Genomic DNA, 16,387 nt, shown 5'->3' with positions numbered 1-16,387 from the left:
CTATTTGGGGGGGACCAAGCTAAAAAACTGGGAACAAGCATTTCCAAACCTTTTGGTAAAAGACCTCAAAACTATTACATTTTTTTGGTACTGGTTTGCTGCTGTTTTCCTAAAATACCTTCCTTTTTTGTACTAAGTTGAGTTCTGCAGTCACTATCTGTTTAAAAATAGCACTCCTTCCTAGTAACAATGAGGCAGAGACAGTAAATTTGGTTCCATGGGAGACAATGAAGCCAAACACATCTAATTCAGAAGGAGGGCAGTGTTGAGTTAGGTGTGTTTGTCCTCAGAGACACCAAATCTGTTCAACTACATGGACACATCATGGGAGTTAAAATAAGATAGAGGTGGCACCATCACTAAGTAGGCCCTGTTTTTCCTTACTGTGCAAATGAAGCAGGACTTCAGATGTGGAAGGGTGTGTGTGTGTGTGTGTGTGTGTGTGTGTGTGTAGGATAGCATTTAGTCATAGGAAAGAAATAGTCCACTAAATGGGCTAGCCAGTTTTAGCTCAACCTAATTTACTTTATACTGCATAGATTGTTAAACTGTGACCTGAGGATTATCAGTGGTCTCTTGAGTACTTCCAGAGAGTTGCCAAGATCAATGTAGAAATAACATTTGAGGAGGGGTGTGGGGGTTGGAAACCTTGAATGCTGACCTTTTCTTTGAGATAGTCATCATATGCTGAAAAAGCAACCCATTTTACAATTAATATATTAAAATGTAAGCATAAAGAGGTTTTTCCTTCAGAAATGGAGGGGAAATCCTCAAAGGAATTCTCTGCTGTGTGCATCCTTCCTTCACGCACACATATTAGATTTGTTGGAACGTAGCCATAGACCAGTGCATAGTTTTCTATTTCAAAAGTCTTTCCACTAGGAAATAACTTCTCTTCCTTCAGGCTTCCCTTTTTTCAGTCCTCTACAATTCTCTCTGCACTTGCTCAGTTCCAGTCCTTCCTATCTTGCACGCTACAAACGTGAAATCTGCAAGCACTCCTTCATCATCCACCCTGGAAGAGCTGCTCTTGTGAAAATTATTTACTACTTACAGAGCTTTCAGACAACTGCAACCAGACTGTCAAATTATTCATCTGACTATGACCCTTTCACTGTCATGCTCAAATTCAGCCTCTTTAGAAAACCACCAGCTTCCTGGAGGAGTCATTTGCTGATGCTAAAAACACCAGCTGAAAGGGCAAGATATACTACCGGATGCTAAGCCAGCAACTTTGGGTCTGGATGGCTTTTTGCTTCTCTACAACAAATTCATGGGAGCTGGGGAATATATATGAGCAAGACACATGATAATGTTGCTTAGAGACCTTAAGCCACGAAGATGTACCAGTGGCCCTTCAGATATTGCTGGACTACAACTCCTATCAGTCCCATCCATTGGTCATGCTGGCTGTGGCTGATGTGAGTTCAGAGGCTAACAACACCTGAGGGCCACGGACCACTTTTCCATGGATGATGCCTCAAGTGAAGCACTCTTATGCATTGCCAGCTTAGCATGGAACCAATCCACCCCATTCTTCTGCTGACTGCACTGCCTGCTGGAAGACGACAACAGGTTTTATCACCAGCTGTGAGCATCAGGATATTGGCTCCCTCCATGACTTTATTAAGGGGTAACTTATCACATTAGGAAGCAGCCTGCACTCTTTGGAAGCAGAGTTTGAGACAGCTCTCTCAGGCTTTCTAGAAGCATGGAGCCAGATGATATAAAGCACGGGGGTGGGAGATAACTAGTTTTAAAAAATGCTGTAATCAAGCTTTTCCAGGCACACCAAACTCTTTATCAGTTTTAAGTCATCAGAGGTTTCCTATTATATGTAAACAACGAGCACCTGAAAGCTGGTGACCAGAAGCTTTATATTTATTCCCTAACAAATTTTATTTATTTAGACACTCACAGATCCTTGGTGAAGTCACCTGACTGTGACGGTCAGCATCCAGTTCCACCTGTTCAAAAAGCAGGGGAATGTTTTTGCTCTATCCAGCCTGGTAGTAAACTTGTATGGGAATTGAAGACGACTAGTTCATAAGGTATAGTCTTGAGAAGCATTTTGGTCAGCTAAAGCTTGGCAGCCAGCCCACCTAAGCCTCAAGACAAAGCAGAGGAGAAGGTGATAGGGAAGAAATGGCACCAAATGGTAAATCCAGATTTTGCCTTGAGCATAGTCAGTTCCAGTTCTCCTGAGAGTCCACTCTTTGCAGCCCAGATGCTTGATATGGTGCTATGGCCAAACTCAAGGAATTCTCCTTGTAGGACAACCTGCAAATGTCACAGAGCAACAGCCTGTTTTGAGGGACAAGGAGGAAGGCCAGGGGGTTCCATGAGCCTCGGGCAAAATAGAATTGCAGTCTTCCCTTCCTAACCCAGGTAGCCCCTTTCTGGAATCAGAAGCGGCCACTGAGACCAAGCAAGCACAGGTGCCTAAAGGTGCAGCCTCAGTCAGCTGCTAGAAGCCAAACAGCTCACCTGAGAAACAAGGATTCCTTGCAAGTAGAGCAAATACGCAAGCAGCATGGATGGCTTGCAGCTGTGCTGTGGGTGGGGCTTTGAAAACTCAGGTTTAAAAGCCTTGCTTCTCAGGTTGCCCCTGTGTTTAGACTTCTTGAAGTCCTCGACTTGGACTTCAATCCTCTGTAATGATGTGATTCTGGAACTGCCCCTGTTAAGTCTCCGCAGTTGACCTCCGCCTGAATACCACCTGAAGCCGGACATGGCTTGCCTGTCACCAGCCACCAAGTGATGCATGGACAGTAGGCAACAGGTATTCGTGACCCTCAGCAAGAAAGCGTCTAGACAGTGCTCCCATTCACTAGTTGGGGAAAGAATAATACTTACACAACAATATGTTGTGGCATGATTGCATAAAAGCTGCCATATACCATAAAAGGGCTTCCTTGAGGAAAGCAATCTGAATTCTTTGTAAGGAATGAGCAATGGCTGTGCATTTATCGCAATATAAACAGCTTTAAGGTGCTATGGTTCTGGGCTAGGTAACAATTTGATTTGCTAAAATTCAGCATGAATCGTTTTTAGGGTGTCTGCAACAATTTTCAATACCGAGAAGGCATAAGCCAGGGTGTCCATCCAGAAATGATTATTGTGATCTACCGGGCTGGTCTGAACTAGAAAGCCCTCATTTAAAGCACACCTGAAACTCACAAAGCCCTCTATCTGCTGTCTCCCTACTTGAAGCTTGGATTAATCTGGTGCTGTTTGACATTTAGAATTCAAAAGCGGTGCATTGCCTGAGAAGGAAGCTGTGAAAGCAGCCGCTTTGGGTGACTTTTCCAATCATCTGGAGCATAAGCATTAATTTCCCAGCATCATGCACAGACCACATTGTTTTGGATTTTTTCTTTCAGTGCCGCAGGCAAAGACGCTCACGCCAGCTGCTTCCAGCTTGGAGGTAAAGGAAGCAAAGGAAAGCTACAGAAACCCAGGACAGTGGTGGAATGTAGTCTGCAGACTGCCAGTTGCCAACCCTACTTTAAGCCATGGGTGGGGAGAATATGAGGGTAAGATGTGTGGCGCTCTCAGGGGTATAAGGAGCCTCAGGCCCCATCAAGCAAGCTAGAGTGCCCACAGCTCCATAAGTCCCCTATAATGACCAAGAAATTGTTAAGCAGAAGGCCATGAAGCTCACAAATGAAAACCTCTTGGGGGAAGACAGGCAGAGAAAGGCTATTATTATTTGCTTCAGCATAAAAGAGCATTTGACTACGTGAGAGCCAGCCAGCGCTGTGTTACTACAAGACGGCAGCTAATCCCATCTCCTCTTCCATCCCCTGGTTGTTCCGGATCGCCTGCTCTTTTTTTGGAGGCAGAATCATCCAATTGCAATGACAGGACCAGATTCCTTGTAGAAGATCAGAGCTGCATAAACCCTATCATCCCGAGGCCCACTTTTACATATATTTTTCCTCACTCCAGAAGGCCATATCACTACATTTGCTATGGGAAAGCGTTTCTCCATTTTAACTCGCTGTTTTCTTCTTACCCCATTTGCTGTGCGGCCTGCAACACATTATCTCTTTTCTCTTTGCACTACTGTGGGTCAATATTTGAAAGTATTAATTTTAAAAATTTATATCCTGCCTATTTGCTGAGGAACTCAAGGCAGCTAGCACAATGCAAGTCACAATACAGCACAACCCCCCCCCCAACATTTTAAACTATAAAAACAATCCTCAGATTAAACCCCATAACAAAGAGTGATAGAAAAAACCTGTGACATCGCAGGTTCAGGTTCATATTTTAAATGCTGTGTCAAACACTTCCTGCATCCAGAAGGCCAGTATAGCTGGCAAAGGAGGTCTTATAAAATTTATTGCCAACTGCGACCTCCTTGATCTTAACCCTGAAGGCCTTGTAACCCTGTAAGCAAGTACATTTGGGGTTTCTGACTCCTTAGTGGCTAGGCAATATTACACTAAACTGTAGAGTTTCAAAACTGGCCAGAACATCACATTCTTTTTTTTAAAAAAAAGGCGTTGTAAAACATTTGTTTTTACACAAGCATTTATCAATATTTCCCAAATACATCCTGTGGGAAAGTGGTCCTGTGTGCGATTTTTATTTTTATTTTTTTTAAAAAAAACACCACTGTATTGTATACGACTTTTTAATTGGTGGTTCTGGCTGATCACGGTTCATGTTTTAAAGAATGGTAAGAAACAATACCAAGTTTCAAGGATCTTTAAGCAAGGCTTTTCTGAATTAGCAAATTGTTTTGTGTTTCTCAAGACAACTGATTTTAACTCTTTCATTGCATGGATGATGGTTTTATTTTTATTGCAGGGATTGTTGCTTTCTGTGGTTGTTTGTAAGCTGGTCTGAGAGACTTGGATAAAAAACAGATTTATTTATTTTTTAAATGAACCGCATCCAAGTTCTCCTGAGTTTCAAAATGGAATATGGGGTCCTGCACCAAGGGGCTACCTACTGTGAACAGAAAGCTGAAGACCCATGAGTGAATGGGAAATGTTGTGTATTATTGTAGGTCATGGTCAACATCATGGCAATACAAAGTAGTATGTGAAACAGCCCTCATATATTTACCAGGCTGAACAGTGCTGCTGTCTTGAGATATGCTTTGCCTTCTCTTTTTAGCCCTGAATAATAGCAGCCACGGAAAAGAACTATTCACTTTTCCTCAAGTAGCACAAAATCAGCTGCTTGAAATTCTTTCACGTTTAAATTACTCGCCTCAGGCTCCATTGTTCATTGCCTAGAAACCCAGAGAACAAAAGGCGACTTTGACCGAATATAATGGGCGAAATGACTGGTTCCATGAAACAGGAAAGCCCATTTGTTCGAAGTCTTTGTCCAGTGACCTCTTGGCACAGATAGCTAATTGTCTTTTTTTTTAATGGGATGGGATGACTTCAATATGAGTGGCTATGAGGACATCACAAAGGTAACCACAAATGGGCCACTCTTTGTCAGAATGTCCTTCACTCAAGAGAACAAAGAGCTCACTTGATTCAGTTAAAGAGGCCTAATTTACAAGCAAGTGGGACAGACAGTATTCTCTGTGCAGGCTTTATTAGACTGGGAATGATATGGAAATAAAGAGTACTGTGGCTAGATAGTAATGGGATGGACTGAAACATGGTCCATGTTAAATACTTAGAATTCATGGATGGTGTTCAATTTATGTGTGGTATTTACTCAGAGTAGAGCCATTGAAATGAATGGACCTGACTTAGTCATGTCCATTCATTTCAGTGTGTCTACGCTGAGTAATACTTGGATGGATATTGGGGCCACTGCTGCTGTGTCTCTGCTTCAGTCTTCCTGCATTGCCAAAAGCACTGGGCTTGAGCAGCTGAATTTGTGGCTATGGCAGCCATATTAATTTTTCCCTGATGCCTGTGAATTGTTTATGAACCTTATAAATTACAGCCCAGATAGTTACAGTACGGCTGCCACAGCTTAAAATATAAACTTCTAGAGCCATCATGAAGATAAATACAAGCTCTTGCCCTTTATTAAATTGCATCCAACTTGTGGCATGCCTGCTACTTCCTCACCATCTGCTGCAGCACCTATGCATCTATATGGTCCTTCCTTTGCTATTCTAAGCTCAGAACTTAGCTTGTTTGTTTGTGCGGATACATAAAATTTACTAGCATCCAACAGCTGAGAACACATATTTGTCGACTTCCCTGCCATTACCCAAAAAGAAAGCCTTTGAGGCCTTTTAGAAAGCCCTACATGCAAAGGCGCGTTTAGTACCTCTTCCAACCTCCGCCTCTGTTCTTTCTGTTCCTCGATCCTCTTCTGCCGCTCTGCCAACAACTGCCGCTTGTGTTCCTCGTTCTCACGTTGCTGCTGCTCCAGCTGTTGCCGACGAAGGGCTTCTGAGCGCTCCTTGTTTGCGAGCTGAAGCCTCAGAAAGTCCCGTCTTAATGTTGACTCTCCAGGAAGGTTTAGGATAGAGCTTCACAGGGAAAGACAAAGGCATGTCATTCCAGGGGCACATCAGCATTCAACAACACTGGTGGTTCTTGAACTGTTTGAATCAACTACTAACAGAGGTTCTTGAATGGCAGAAATCCGCCTCCCGCCATCTCTAGGACTCAACCCCACAATATAAAATCAATCTACTGTGAATGACCATCTTGGCTTTAAGTAAGCAAAGGGGAAATAACCCCTTCTTCTCTAAGGGAACAGCCGCAGGCTCTGCTCAGCAGTAAATCACTAAACCAACTTTACCAAAACAACCATCCTGATGTTTCATTTCCACCATTTTATTCCCCAAGGAAATTTTGTGTCTGAAATACAAAACACGGAGAGTCAGGCCCAGGACCGGTATGAGGAGCAGACCGCGATGTCGGCTTCACTCACTGGTATATCGCTGGTGAAACTGCCACCGCTCCTGAGTCCCTCTGCTAGCAGCATCCGCTGGAGGGAGTAAAGAGTTCCTTCCTCCAGCAGCGCTGCTAGCAGAGGGACTCAGGAGCAGTGGCAGTTTCACCAGTGATATACCAGTGAGTGAAACCGCCATCGCACTCTCCCCTCATATGATGCAGAGGGAGGAACAAGCTCCCGGTACAGTTTGTTCCTCCCTCTGCATCTTTAAACTGCTCAGATGAGGAGTGTGCAACTGCCCTTACCTAAGCTGAGTAGTTAAAGGAGCCGCACTGCCTCCCATGAGCCATGGGGGGGGGCCTCAGTGAAACTGCTCAGCTGAGGGGAGTGCGAAGGAGCCCCGATGCTCTGCCTAGTCACCTGTGAGCAGGAGGAACACTGGGGCTGTCTCAGCTAGGGAGGGGGAACCTTCCCCCTCCCCAGCTGAGCTGCACAAGCAAGCTGTGTTGTCCCAGCCTGCGAACATCTGGGTGAAACTGCCTCAGTTCCTGAGGTGAGAGCTGGGGCAGTTCCCCCAGGTGCTGCCTCGTGGGCAGAGGCCATTGCAGCTTGTTTTTTCAACATTGCGGTATATCACCAAGCCGCGATGTTTGGCTGGTGATACATCAGGCTGTTGGAAAGCTGGTATCGCCCAGCCCTACCAAGCACAGTATCATGTAGCGGAAGCAGGAGTGTGAGAAACAGGGGCAAATTTAAGTCTGCCAGGGCAGTAGTAACTGGCTCCTGTGAGGTGTTCAGTAGCTCACTTTTAAACACAAACTCCTAAAACACTGTCAGTTAATTTGGAGAATATTCTGAGAACCCTGTACTTCCACAGCTGTGTCACACACTTTACAGAGACTGACATCCTCTTATTTATATCTGTATAGCCACAACTGCAGTTCAGATGGTCAAGGCTCCCTACCCTATGCGCAGTCCTAAGCCCAGGTTCTGTAAGTGGTGGAATCAAGCGATAACACTTTTCCTGGAATGTACCGCTTTAGACAGTAATTCGCATAGTTGAGTGCTTCCATGCAAAAATCTTTCTCACAAGTAGAAAGCTAGCGTATCAGACAGTAAAGGATTCAGACCAGTCTTTCATGGCATGAAGTTTGTATGAAACTTTTCCAGGGAGCAACACTGGAATTCACAAGCCTCCACACGTAGGCTTAAGTGGTACAGTCCAGAAATTGCTTTACTGCTTAACTTCTAAATGGGACCAGACAGATGTGCTCCAGTATCCTCTGTAGATTATTTTCAGGGAGGTTACATCGCACTGGATGTTTATGGAGCATTCGTTCTGATTTGTTTGCGCGGTGGTTATGCATGCCACCATGTAGAGCAATTGCTATCTAGTACTTTTCCCAATCATTTTTCTTACAACAAAAGTCCATTTTTTTCAGGGGGAGGGAGCAGGTTTGCTGTGCAAGAGTGCCAAATCCACTTTAACCGCACAACCTGAACGTGCTTGTATGCGACTGAATCCCACCCTCAAACTGGCAGCAATCTTGAAGCACCTCTAGGTTCTTAGCATGCCCAGATGTTTGTTGGTATAGCAGACCTGAGTCAGGAATAGGAGGAATGAGAGTCAAGAGGAAGGAATCGCTTTCAAGCAGTAATCTAATTTTAGGGAGAGCTGCCCACTCTGCCACAATTTTTGAGGGCAATGTATCTTCTCTGTCTCTTCCCACTCTAGCCCTACACAACTTTCTATTAAACTCCACTGGTCTTAAGCACACAGAGTCAGAAAAGAACAATTTATTCATTACCTGGGTTCTCCAGAGTCGTTTTCTTCCTCTTCCTCTTCACTTCCACTATATTCGTATTCAGTCTCATCTAGGAACATAATTGAATGTCAGCATCCTTTACAGAAATCATTCATTTTTTTTCCTGCTAGATGAAGGCCCCTGGGCTCTGGTGTGAGAACAGAAAACTTTTTCATTTTAACTTGTGGCACTGAGGGGCGGGGAATCAATATGGTTTAAAAAATTGGCTTCACACCTCACAACCTACCCACAAGTTTGTATTTTACCAAAGATAAAAAAAAACCTTGCTAAGAAGATTGCATTCAAAACATTCCACCTTCCATGATCATACTCAACCTGTTCAGTTGAGTATGCAGACCAAAGGAATATACTGAATTCAAACTCTTGAGGCAAGTTAAGGGCTGAGATCCTTCTTACGTTTTTCATGCTGACCCCTGACTATGTATTGAAATGACCAGCTGCATAAAGTTAATGGGAAACCCCATCATTTGGGCCTGAAATACACACAAAATCCATCCTGCTATAACTAGGAATCATGGGAAAACCCCAACTATATGTATACTGACTATACCTATGACATCTTAATAGCCTATAAGGAACAGGACTGAAATAAGATGTAATGTGACTTGAAACTTCGTTATGGATGCAAAGGGTTCTGGGTTCAATCACCAATAAATAATAATACTTTACATTTATTATTATTTATTACACATCACATATATTATCTTACTGATATCTTCACAGCAATCCTGTTAAGGAAAGATGTCTGGTAGTGGGGCTGGTAAAGGGATTCGTGCAATATGCTGAATACTTGTAGCTAACTGAAGGAGTCAGTAATATGGGGCTTGCCGGATTAACACAGTATAAAGCAGTTTCTTATGACCATAATACAGTAGCACCTTGGCTTACGTTACCATTGGGCAACGTTAATTTCGAGTTGCGAAAGTGGCAAACCCAGAAGTGTTTCGCCGCACGCACATACACAGAAGAAGAAGAAGAAGAAGAAGAAGAAGAAGAAGAAGGAGGGGAGGAGGAGGAGGAGGAGGAGGAGGAAGAGTTTGGACTTGATATCCCACCTTACACTCCCTTTAAGGAGTCTCAAAGCGGCTAACGATCTCCTTTCCCTTCCTCCCCCACAACAAACACTCTGTAAGGTGAGTGAGGCTGAGAGACTTCAGAGAAGTATGACTAGCCCAAGGTCACTCACCAGCTGCATGTGGAGGAGCAGGGAAGCGAACCTGGTTCACCAGATTACAAGTCCACCGCTCTGAACCACTACATCTTGCGCAGAAGTAGTCCCTCCGGTTGCGGAAACCTTGGGATCCGACCAGAGCTCTGGAATGGATTCTGTCCGCAACCGGAGGTACCACTCTTTAACACTGACATTTCCTTCTAGCCAGTCTACATAAAAGGTCTGTTAAGATGTTATCCTGCATTTCCTATGACACTGGAAAGGAAGCCAAATGCAGAATATAATGGCAAACAAAATCAATGGGGGAATGAGCTGCATTTATTAAATTACTTGTCATTCTAGGGTATAACCTCCATTTTCAAGACAAAACACATCCTAACACTATACTAGAATCTGCTTTTAATTGAGTTGATAAAATGACCTACAACAGGTATACAGGGGCTGGGGGCAGCCTGCTTTTCTTCACTGCCCCCCAGCAGCTTTTGTTTTTAGAATACTACAGGAGGAGGGGATGCTATGATTTGACAAAAGCTGGAGTAAGTCAGGGGTTGAGGCTTGTGAATTTCTTTAAGGACCCCTATCCTTTCCCCCATAACTTCAGCCCTAATATGCTTGCACCTAAAAAATTAATAATGATGAAATGGCAAAGCCAAAGAAATATTGCCCCAGTTCACAGTTTAAAACAAGCCATGGTTTAATGTGAAAGAACAGCATGTCAGAGCACAACGCTCATATATTGCTAGGCCAATCCTCCCTGCTTCTGCTGTGCCACAGACAAAGCAAATCAGTGTTTGGCTCGTTCAGACCACATGACAAGCCAGATTGTTGCTTGCTCTGTCTGCAGTGCAGCAGGACCAGGGAAGGAGCATGCTTCTTGTTCACATTAATCCATAGTTTGTTTTAAGCTGTGGTTTAATATGACATGTGAACCAGGCCAGTGATGTGTTAATTCAAAATATTTTATAGAACTTCTTACTGGCATCATAGAAAATCAATAAATTCACATTTTGAAGTTAGTAGGTTGGAAATGCATTAATTGAGCAAGTTTCTTCTGCAAATAGCTCCTCATTTTATGAGCCCATTCAATCAGCATTCAATCAGTATCAAATCTATTCTTTGAGAAAGCCCAAGCCATTAATAAATATTATTGCATTAAACAGTACGGCGTAACAAATCTGGCAGCTCGTTCTGTTTCTGTTTGCTTCTCTGAAATATTCAGAGTGCTTTTGCAATGCAATATAACATAACAAATTACCAGATAATTTCATGGCTTGTCCACATGAACTTAAAAAGATAGCCTACATTTTAGCATGTGTCTCCATTGCTGTTTAAATATACTGTTGTGTTTAAATCCCTACTGCCTTAAACATGAAGTAGAAAATACCCTGGCCTGGTTGAAACCCCAAAAAAATCAATGCAGTTGTGTCCGCTTAAACCTGGACAGGTGGCAGCCCAAGCTGTATCTCCCTAGGTAAAGGTAAAGGTAAAGGTACCCCTGCCCGAACGGGCCAGTCTTGACAGACTCTGGGGTTTGTGCGCCCATCTCACATCTATAGGCCGGGGGCCAGCGCTGTCCGGAGACACTTCCGGGTCACGTGGCCAGCGTGACAAAGCTGCATCTGGCGAGCCAGCGCAGCACACGGAACGCCGTTTACCTTCCCGCTGGTAAGCGGTCCCTATTTATCTACTTGCACCCGGGGGTGCTTTCGAACTGCTAGGTTGGCAGGCGCTGGGACCGGGTAGCGGGAGCGCACCCCGCCGCGGGGATTCGAACCGCCGACCTTTCGATCGGCAAGCCCTAGGCGCTGAGGCTTTTACCCACAGCGCCACCCGCGTCCCACTGTTCCTCAATGACCACAGAGTATTTATTTGCTGCTGAGGAAATGTGTAGGTGCCTTTTTCATCTCTCATTGGTCCTAGGGGAGTATGCATCTTCTCTTATCTTCTATTACATTTGGGAATCCCTCCATTCTCTCTTCCATTAATGTATCTCCGAACTCTTTATTTTTGTTAATTCCATGGAAGGGCTCATTTTCATCTGAAATACCAAATTTCAGCGGTAACATCTGTTAAGGATGACCCTGAAGAAAACAAACTGAACATGGTCGGAGTGCCCAGAGTGCTGGGATACACCTCATTTTCTCATGTTTCTTCGTCTTCCATATGGGAAATGTGAAAAATCTGTTATCAACAGAAATAGGCAACCACTTTTATGGACCAACACAATGATCTTCTCATTTCCAAAAGCTTAGGTTCTGGAATAACCTTCTCTGCTTACCTTTCTCTCCACGTTTTTTCTTAGTCCTGTCAATATGGTCCTTGAGCTGGATGCGAACCTGCCTTTCATTAGGCTGGTCTCGAATGAATGGATGCTTCATCAACTGTTCGGTGGTTGGCCTCTGGCCATGATTCTTTACCAGGCAGCTTTCAATGAAGGACTGGAACTTTTTTGACCTACCCAAATTGGATAATTTGGGGGGAGGGAAGAAAACATGCAGATAAAGGTATAGGTAACAAGATAAAGGCAAGGTTTGTGATGACCGCAGACAGTGGTATAGCTACGTAAGCTTAGACCCTGGATTTAACAGTCTTATCAAGGGTCCCCTTTAGATGTTTTACTTCAGGGCACATAAATGGTTCAGAGGACACATTGGAATCATTAAGAATAGAAATCACGGTGAATTTAGATAATCTAATTGCACATAACTGCATACTAAAGATTCAGGGCAAATCTCTTGCCATCTACACTTTCAAGTTTTATCGTTTCCCACAGAAGCTAGTATTCACACAGGCATACTGCCTCTGGATTGGGGGTTGCATGGAACTATTGTGACCAGAAACCATATCAACCATCTCAAGCCCTGCAATTGGCAGGTGAGGCCTTGTCAGCAGCTCCCAGCTGCTGCACTACCTGGTTGCCATTGACCTATGATTGGGCCTTCTCAGTGGTGGGTCCTCACTTGTGGTAATGCCCTCCCTGGTGGGGTTCATCTGTCTCCTTCATTATTGGCTTTCAAGAGGTATTTTAAAACTTTCCAATTAACCCAGGTATTTGATGGTAGGAAGATACTGTTCCTGAAATAATTGTGCAAAAGAATATGATTGTTTTAAACTGTTTATAGATTTTTTCTGATGACATTGCTTTAAGTTTGTGTTTATTGCCCTGGGTTCCTTGGAGAGGGAAAGGGGATATAAACTGAATTATTATAAATAATACTAATACTGCTAATAACAATAATGAATATACTTGTCTTCCACAAATAAAATTTCAGATCTCTCTCTCAGTAAAATCAGTTACTTTTTGGAAATGTTATTTCTTAGAATACTTTTAGGCTGTTGTTCTCATTCTTTCCCCTGAAATCATGCAAATTCTACCCAACCAAATCTTACGAAATTCTTAGAATTCATTGCTCAGCATCTTATTCTTTTATCAAACATTCCGAGAATCAATTTTACCCTGTTATAAAACATAAATGACTACTGGGGATTCACAATAAAGGAAGATTCTGATGGACTACGATGCAGCATGCAGTTTTGGTAAACAAGAATATTAGCTTAAATTAATGCTTCAAACTGGCAGATATGACCGAAACTGTACTGCAGGATGAAACAATAAGTGTTATCTTCTAAAGCTGTCAGGTTTACAGTTCCTGCTTATCTAAATACGCTCATTAGGATAAGAAAGAAAGTACTTCTGAATTCAGGAACAGATTAAACAAGCAATGAGGAGGTGCCCACTCCTCACTGAAAAGACCAGTTTTGCTGGCACACTCCTCAGGTGGAAAAGAACAGACAGATTTTAATCAACAGGTTGGTACACATGTGTGTTGGATGCCTGCACTAATGAGCATCTACCTGCATGTGTGAATGTACACACCAAAGAGCAGAGCTTACTCCTCACATTACCTGAAGGCAGTTGACAAATTACCATATTTTTCCATGTATACAATGATGCAAAAAATTGGGTGTCATCTTATACACGGATATTGAATGCAGAGGGATATTGAGTGCAGTTAATAGCAGCAGCAAGCAGGAGATTGACAGCGGCGATTGGGCGGGTGATTGGTGGTTGCAGCAAGGCCTGCTGGCGATTGGCTATGGCAGGCGATTGGCGGCTGCGGCAAGTGGGCTGTTGGTGGCGGCGAGTGGGCAGACAATTGGTGGCTGCGGCAAGGTGTGCGATCGGCAGTGGCTGTGGCAAGCTATCGGCAGTGGTGGGCAGGCAGGTGAGCGATTGGCAGAAGTGACCTCTCCCACCCTCCCAAAAGCTAAACAACTTAATTTCAGGTTAAAAAAAATAGGGGTCATCTTATACATGACGTCTTATACATGGAAAAATATGGTAAGCTCTACATATTCATGTAGAGAAATGGAGATGCTCATGTATTTGAGAAACAAATGAAAGCTTAAATTCTCTAGTCAGTCACCTGCATTGGCTGCCATATATGGGTACAACTGGGTGAAAGGACGGGGTACTAATGTAATGATGTCATATCTCAGGCATTTAAAAAATAAGTAGTATATTATAGCATTTCCTGTCCCCCCCAAACAATACAAAAATATTCCAACAGCCTCTTTCTTCAGCACTATATTACAAGGGAGATGTTGGTGTGGCATGCATGGGTGGAGAGAGACGCAATTCAATGGTACTCAAGGATGTTCACTCAATACATGGTTAGGGCTTTAAATGAACTGACCAGGGCAACTGTAATGTTTTCCACTGTAATGTGTTATGTGTTAAATCCTGCTTCAATCTATGGAAGTCAGGCAGGATTTATGAGCAGGTTCTGGCCTTTCTCCAAGGCCTATGCTTAAACTGAATTGCAAAAGTCTATAAATTTTGGGTGGTGATCACCTCCCAACTTTTCATCTACCGCTACATTTTGGAAGTAGGAGGCTGACCTTAATCCCTAACACTGTTTCCTCAACAGGAAGTAACCCTGCACTAAACGTAAGGATTGCCTGTCACTTTTTTTACTGCATTTCTCTAAGCAGTATTTAAAGATAATGTTAAAAAGGTTTAAAGGCGCCTCAATGACCACTGTGTTTTTCAACTTCCTGGACGTAGGGCAGCCAAACTCCTCTGTAGTCAAGCTACTTTTCTCACAATGTCTATATCATTAGTACCTAATGCTCCATTAAACTTTATGACAACTGAGAACCTACAATATTTCTCCCTTAATTTGTCTGTGCACACACCATATATTTAAAGCGCATTTAAAGGGCATGACTTCCTCCAAGGAATTCTGGGAACTATAGGTTGTTGAGGGTCCAGGGAACTGTAGCGATAAACAACAGTTCCCAGGATTTTGGGGGCGAAGTCATCTACTTTAAATGTATGGTATGCAGACAGCCCTAAATTACCAAGATGGTAAACCTGTGATTTATAGGTGGCAAACAGATATTCACACACAAATGAGCAAGAAAATCCTTTGATCAAACGATCTGGACCTCCTAAGAAAGAAAGAGAGAAGATCTGACCAATGTTTAAGTCACAATGTTTGTTTCTGTAATTATACATAGTGCTCACTCTTTCCTTTGTGCTAGATGTCTGGGTTTAAACAATATTGCTGTATTTCACAATGGGAGTTTTACCAGACCTATATGATCATCCCCTTTTAGTCAGTAGATGGCTCTCTTTATCCTAAAAACTTTAGGTACCCCTGTGGCCAGAGGCATTCTTTACCCTGAGGGATTCTTTACAACTTTCTTGCCATGCCTCCCCCAATACCCTGTGAGCTACATTTTTTTGGCCTTACTTGTAGGCCTCTTAATCTATGCAAATCATTCAGACAGAAGTTAATGGAGTTTGGAAACTTCAGGCTAAGTGAAACTACTAACCCCTTTGGGTTTGTAAACATAACACTTTTCAGTTCCTATTTTTAAAAATATATAATTCTAAAGGCTAACAAAAACATCCAGGAGATGAAATATATGTCTACTGCATGGCCAACATTTGATGATTCCTGCCTTGCTAACCCTTATCAAAATATTTATACAGGGGGATGTTTGGGTTTATTGTGTCCTCCCTAAAAGAGGGCACGTGTTGCGGTGAGACCTGGAAACTGACCTCCTGTGTTGTGGGTGGGTTGGCTTGGTTGGTCAAAACCCCCGATTGGTAGGTCCCTCAATGTTGGGTTCAATCTGGCCAATGAGGCACAGTTTAAACAAATCAAGGGACCTATCTATACCCATCTTCCTCTTTCGGCTTGTGCATTCAGAACAAGCTAATAGCATGTCCTCTGTGCAGCCGAGAGACTTACCTTTGACGGATCGTCTTGGTGATATCCTTCCATTATTCTTCCCCTTTTTATTAATGCTTTCTTTATTGTTTCCATTTTGAGTTGTCCTCCCCCCACCCTTCTTTCTACTTCCCTTCTTTCTAGCTCTCCAGCCCCTGAAAGCTCCTGGTTGCGGAGCTTGCTGCTGCCCATTGATCTCTGCCCACTCGGCTCCCCTTGCAGTGGCTGGTGTCCCTGTAATTTGGCTGCAGCTGCAGCTTTGCAGTTTTTTAGCTAACGTGACTTTGGACAATTTGCGATTGTCGCTCTCTGGG

At 43.3% G+C, this 16,387-nt stretch overlaps 1 protein-coding gene across 7 annotated transcripts in view; it reads right to left on the bottom strand.

Moving 5' to 3' along the window:
- The window catches only part of TNIK (TRAF2 and NCK interacting kinase), a 289,071-nt gene that overhangs the window by 79,068 nt on the left and 193,616 nt on the right, over window positions 1–16,387 (bottom strand). For all 7 annotated transcript variants that reach the window (XR_014220092.1, XM_082223878.1, XM_082223882.1 and 4 more), the window contains 3 exons: window positions 12,110–12,285; window positions 8,643–8,709; window positions 6,259–6,463 (listed from right to left, as the gene is read on the bottom strand). Coding sequence is in view for 6 of the 7 variants with exons in the window: in XM_082223878.1 (XP_082080004.1) it covers window positions 6,259–6,463; window positions 8,643–8,709; window positions 12,110–12,285 (448 nt within the window). In the remaining variant the exon portion in view is untranslated. The remainder of the gene's footprint in view (window positions 1–6,258; window positions 6,464–8,642; window positions 8,710–12,109; window positions 12,286–16,387) is intronic.

The sequence above is a fragment of the Podarcis vaucheri genome (assembly GCF_965113315.1).
Source record: "Podarcis vaucheri genome assembly, chromosome: 5".
Classification (NCBI taxonomy): Eukaryota; Metazoa; Chordata; class Lepidosauria; order Squamata; family Lacertidae; genus Podarcis; species Podarcis vaucheri.
Note: the sequence above shows the minus strand (reverse complement) of the source record. Positions and strands in the feature narration are given on the sequence as shown.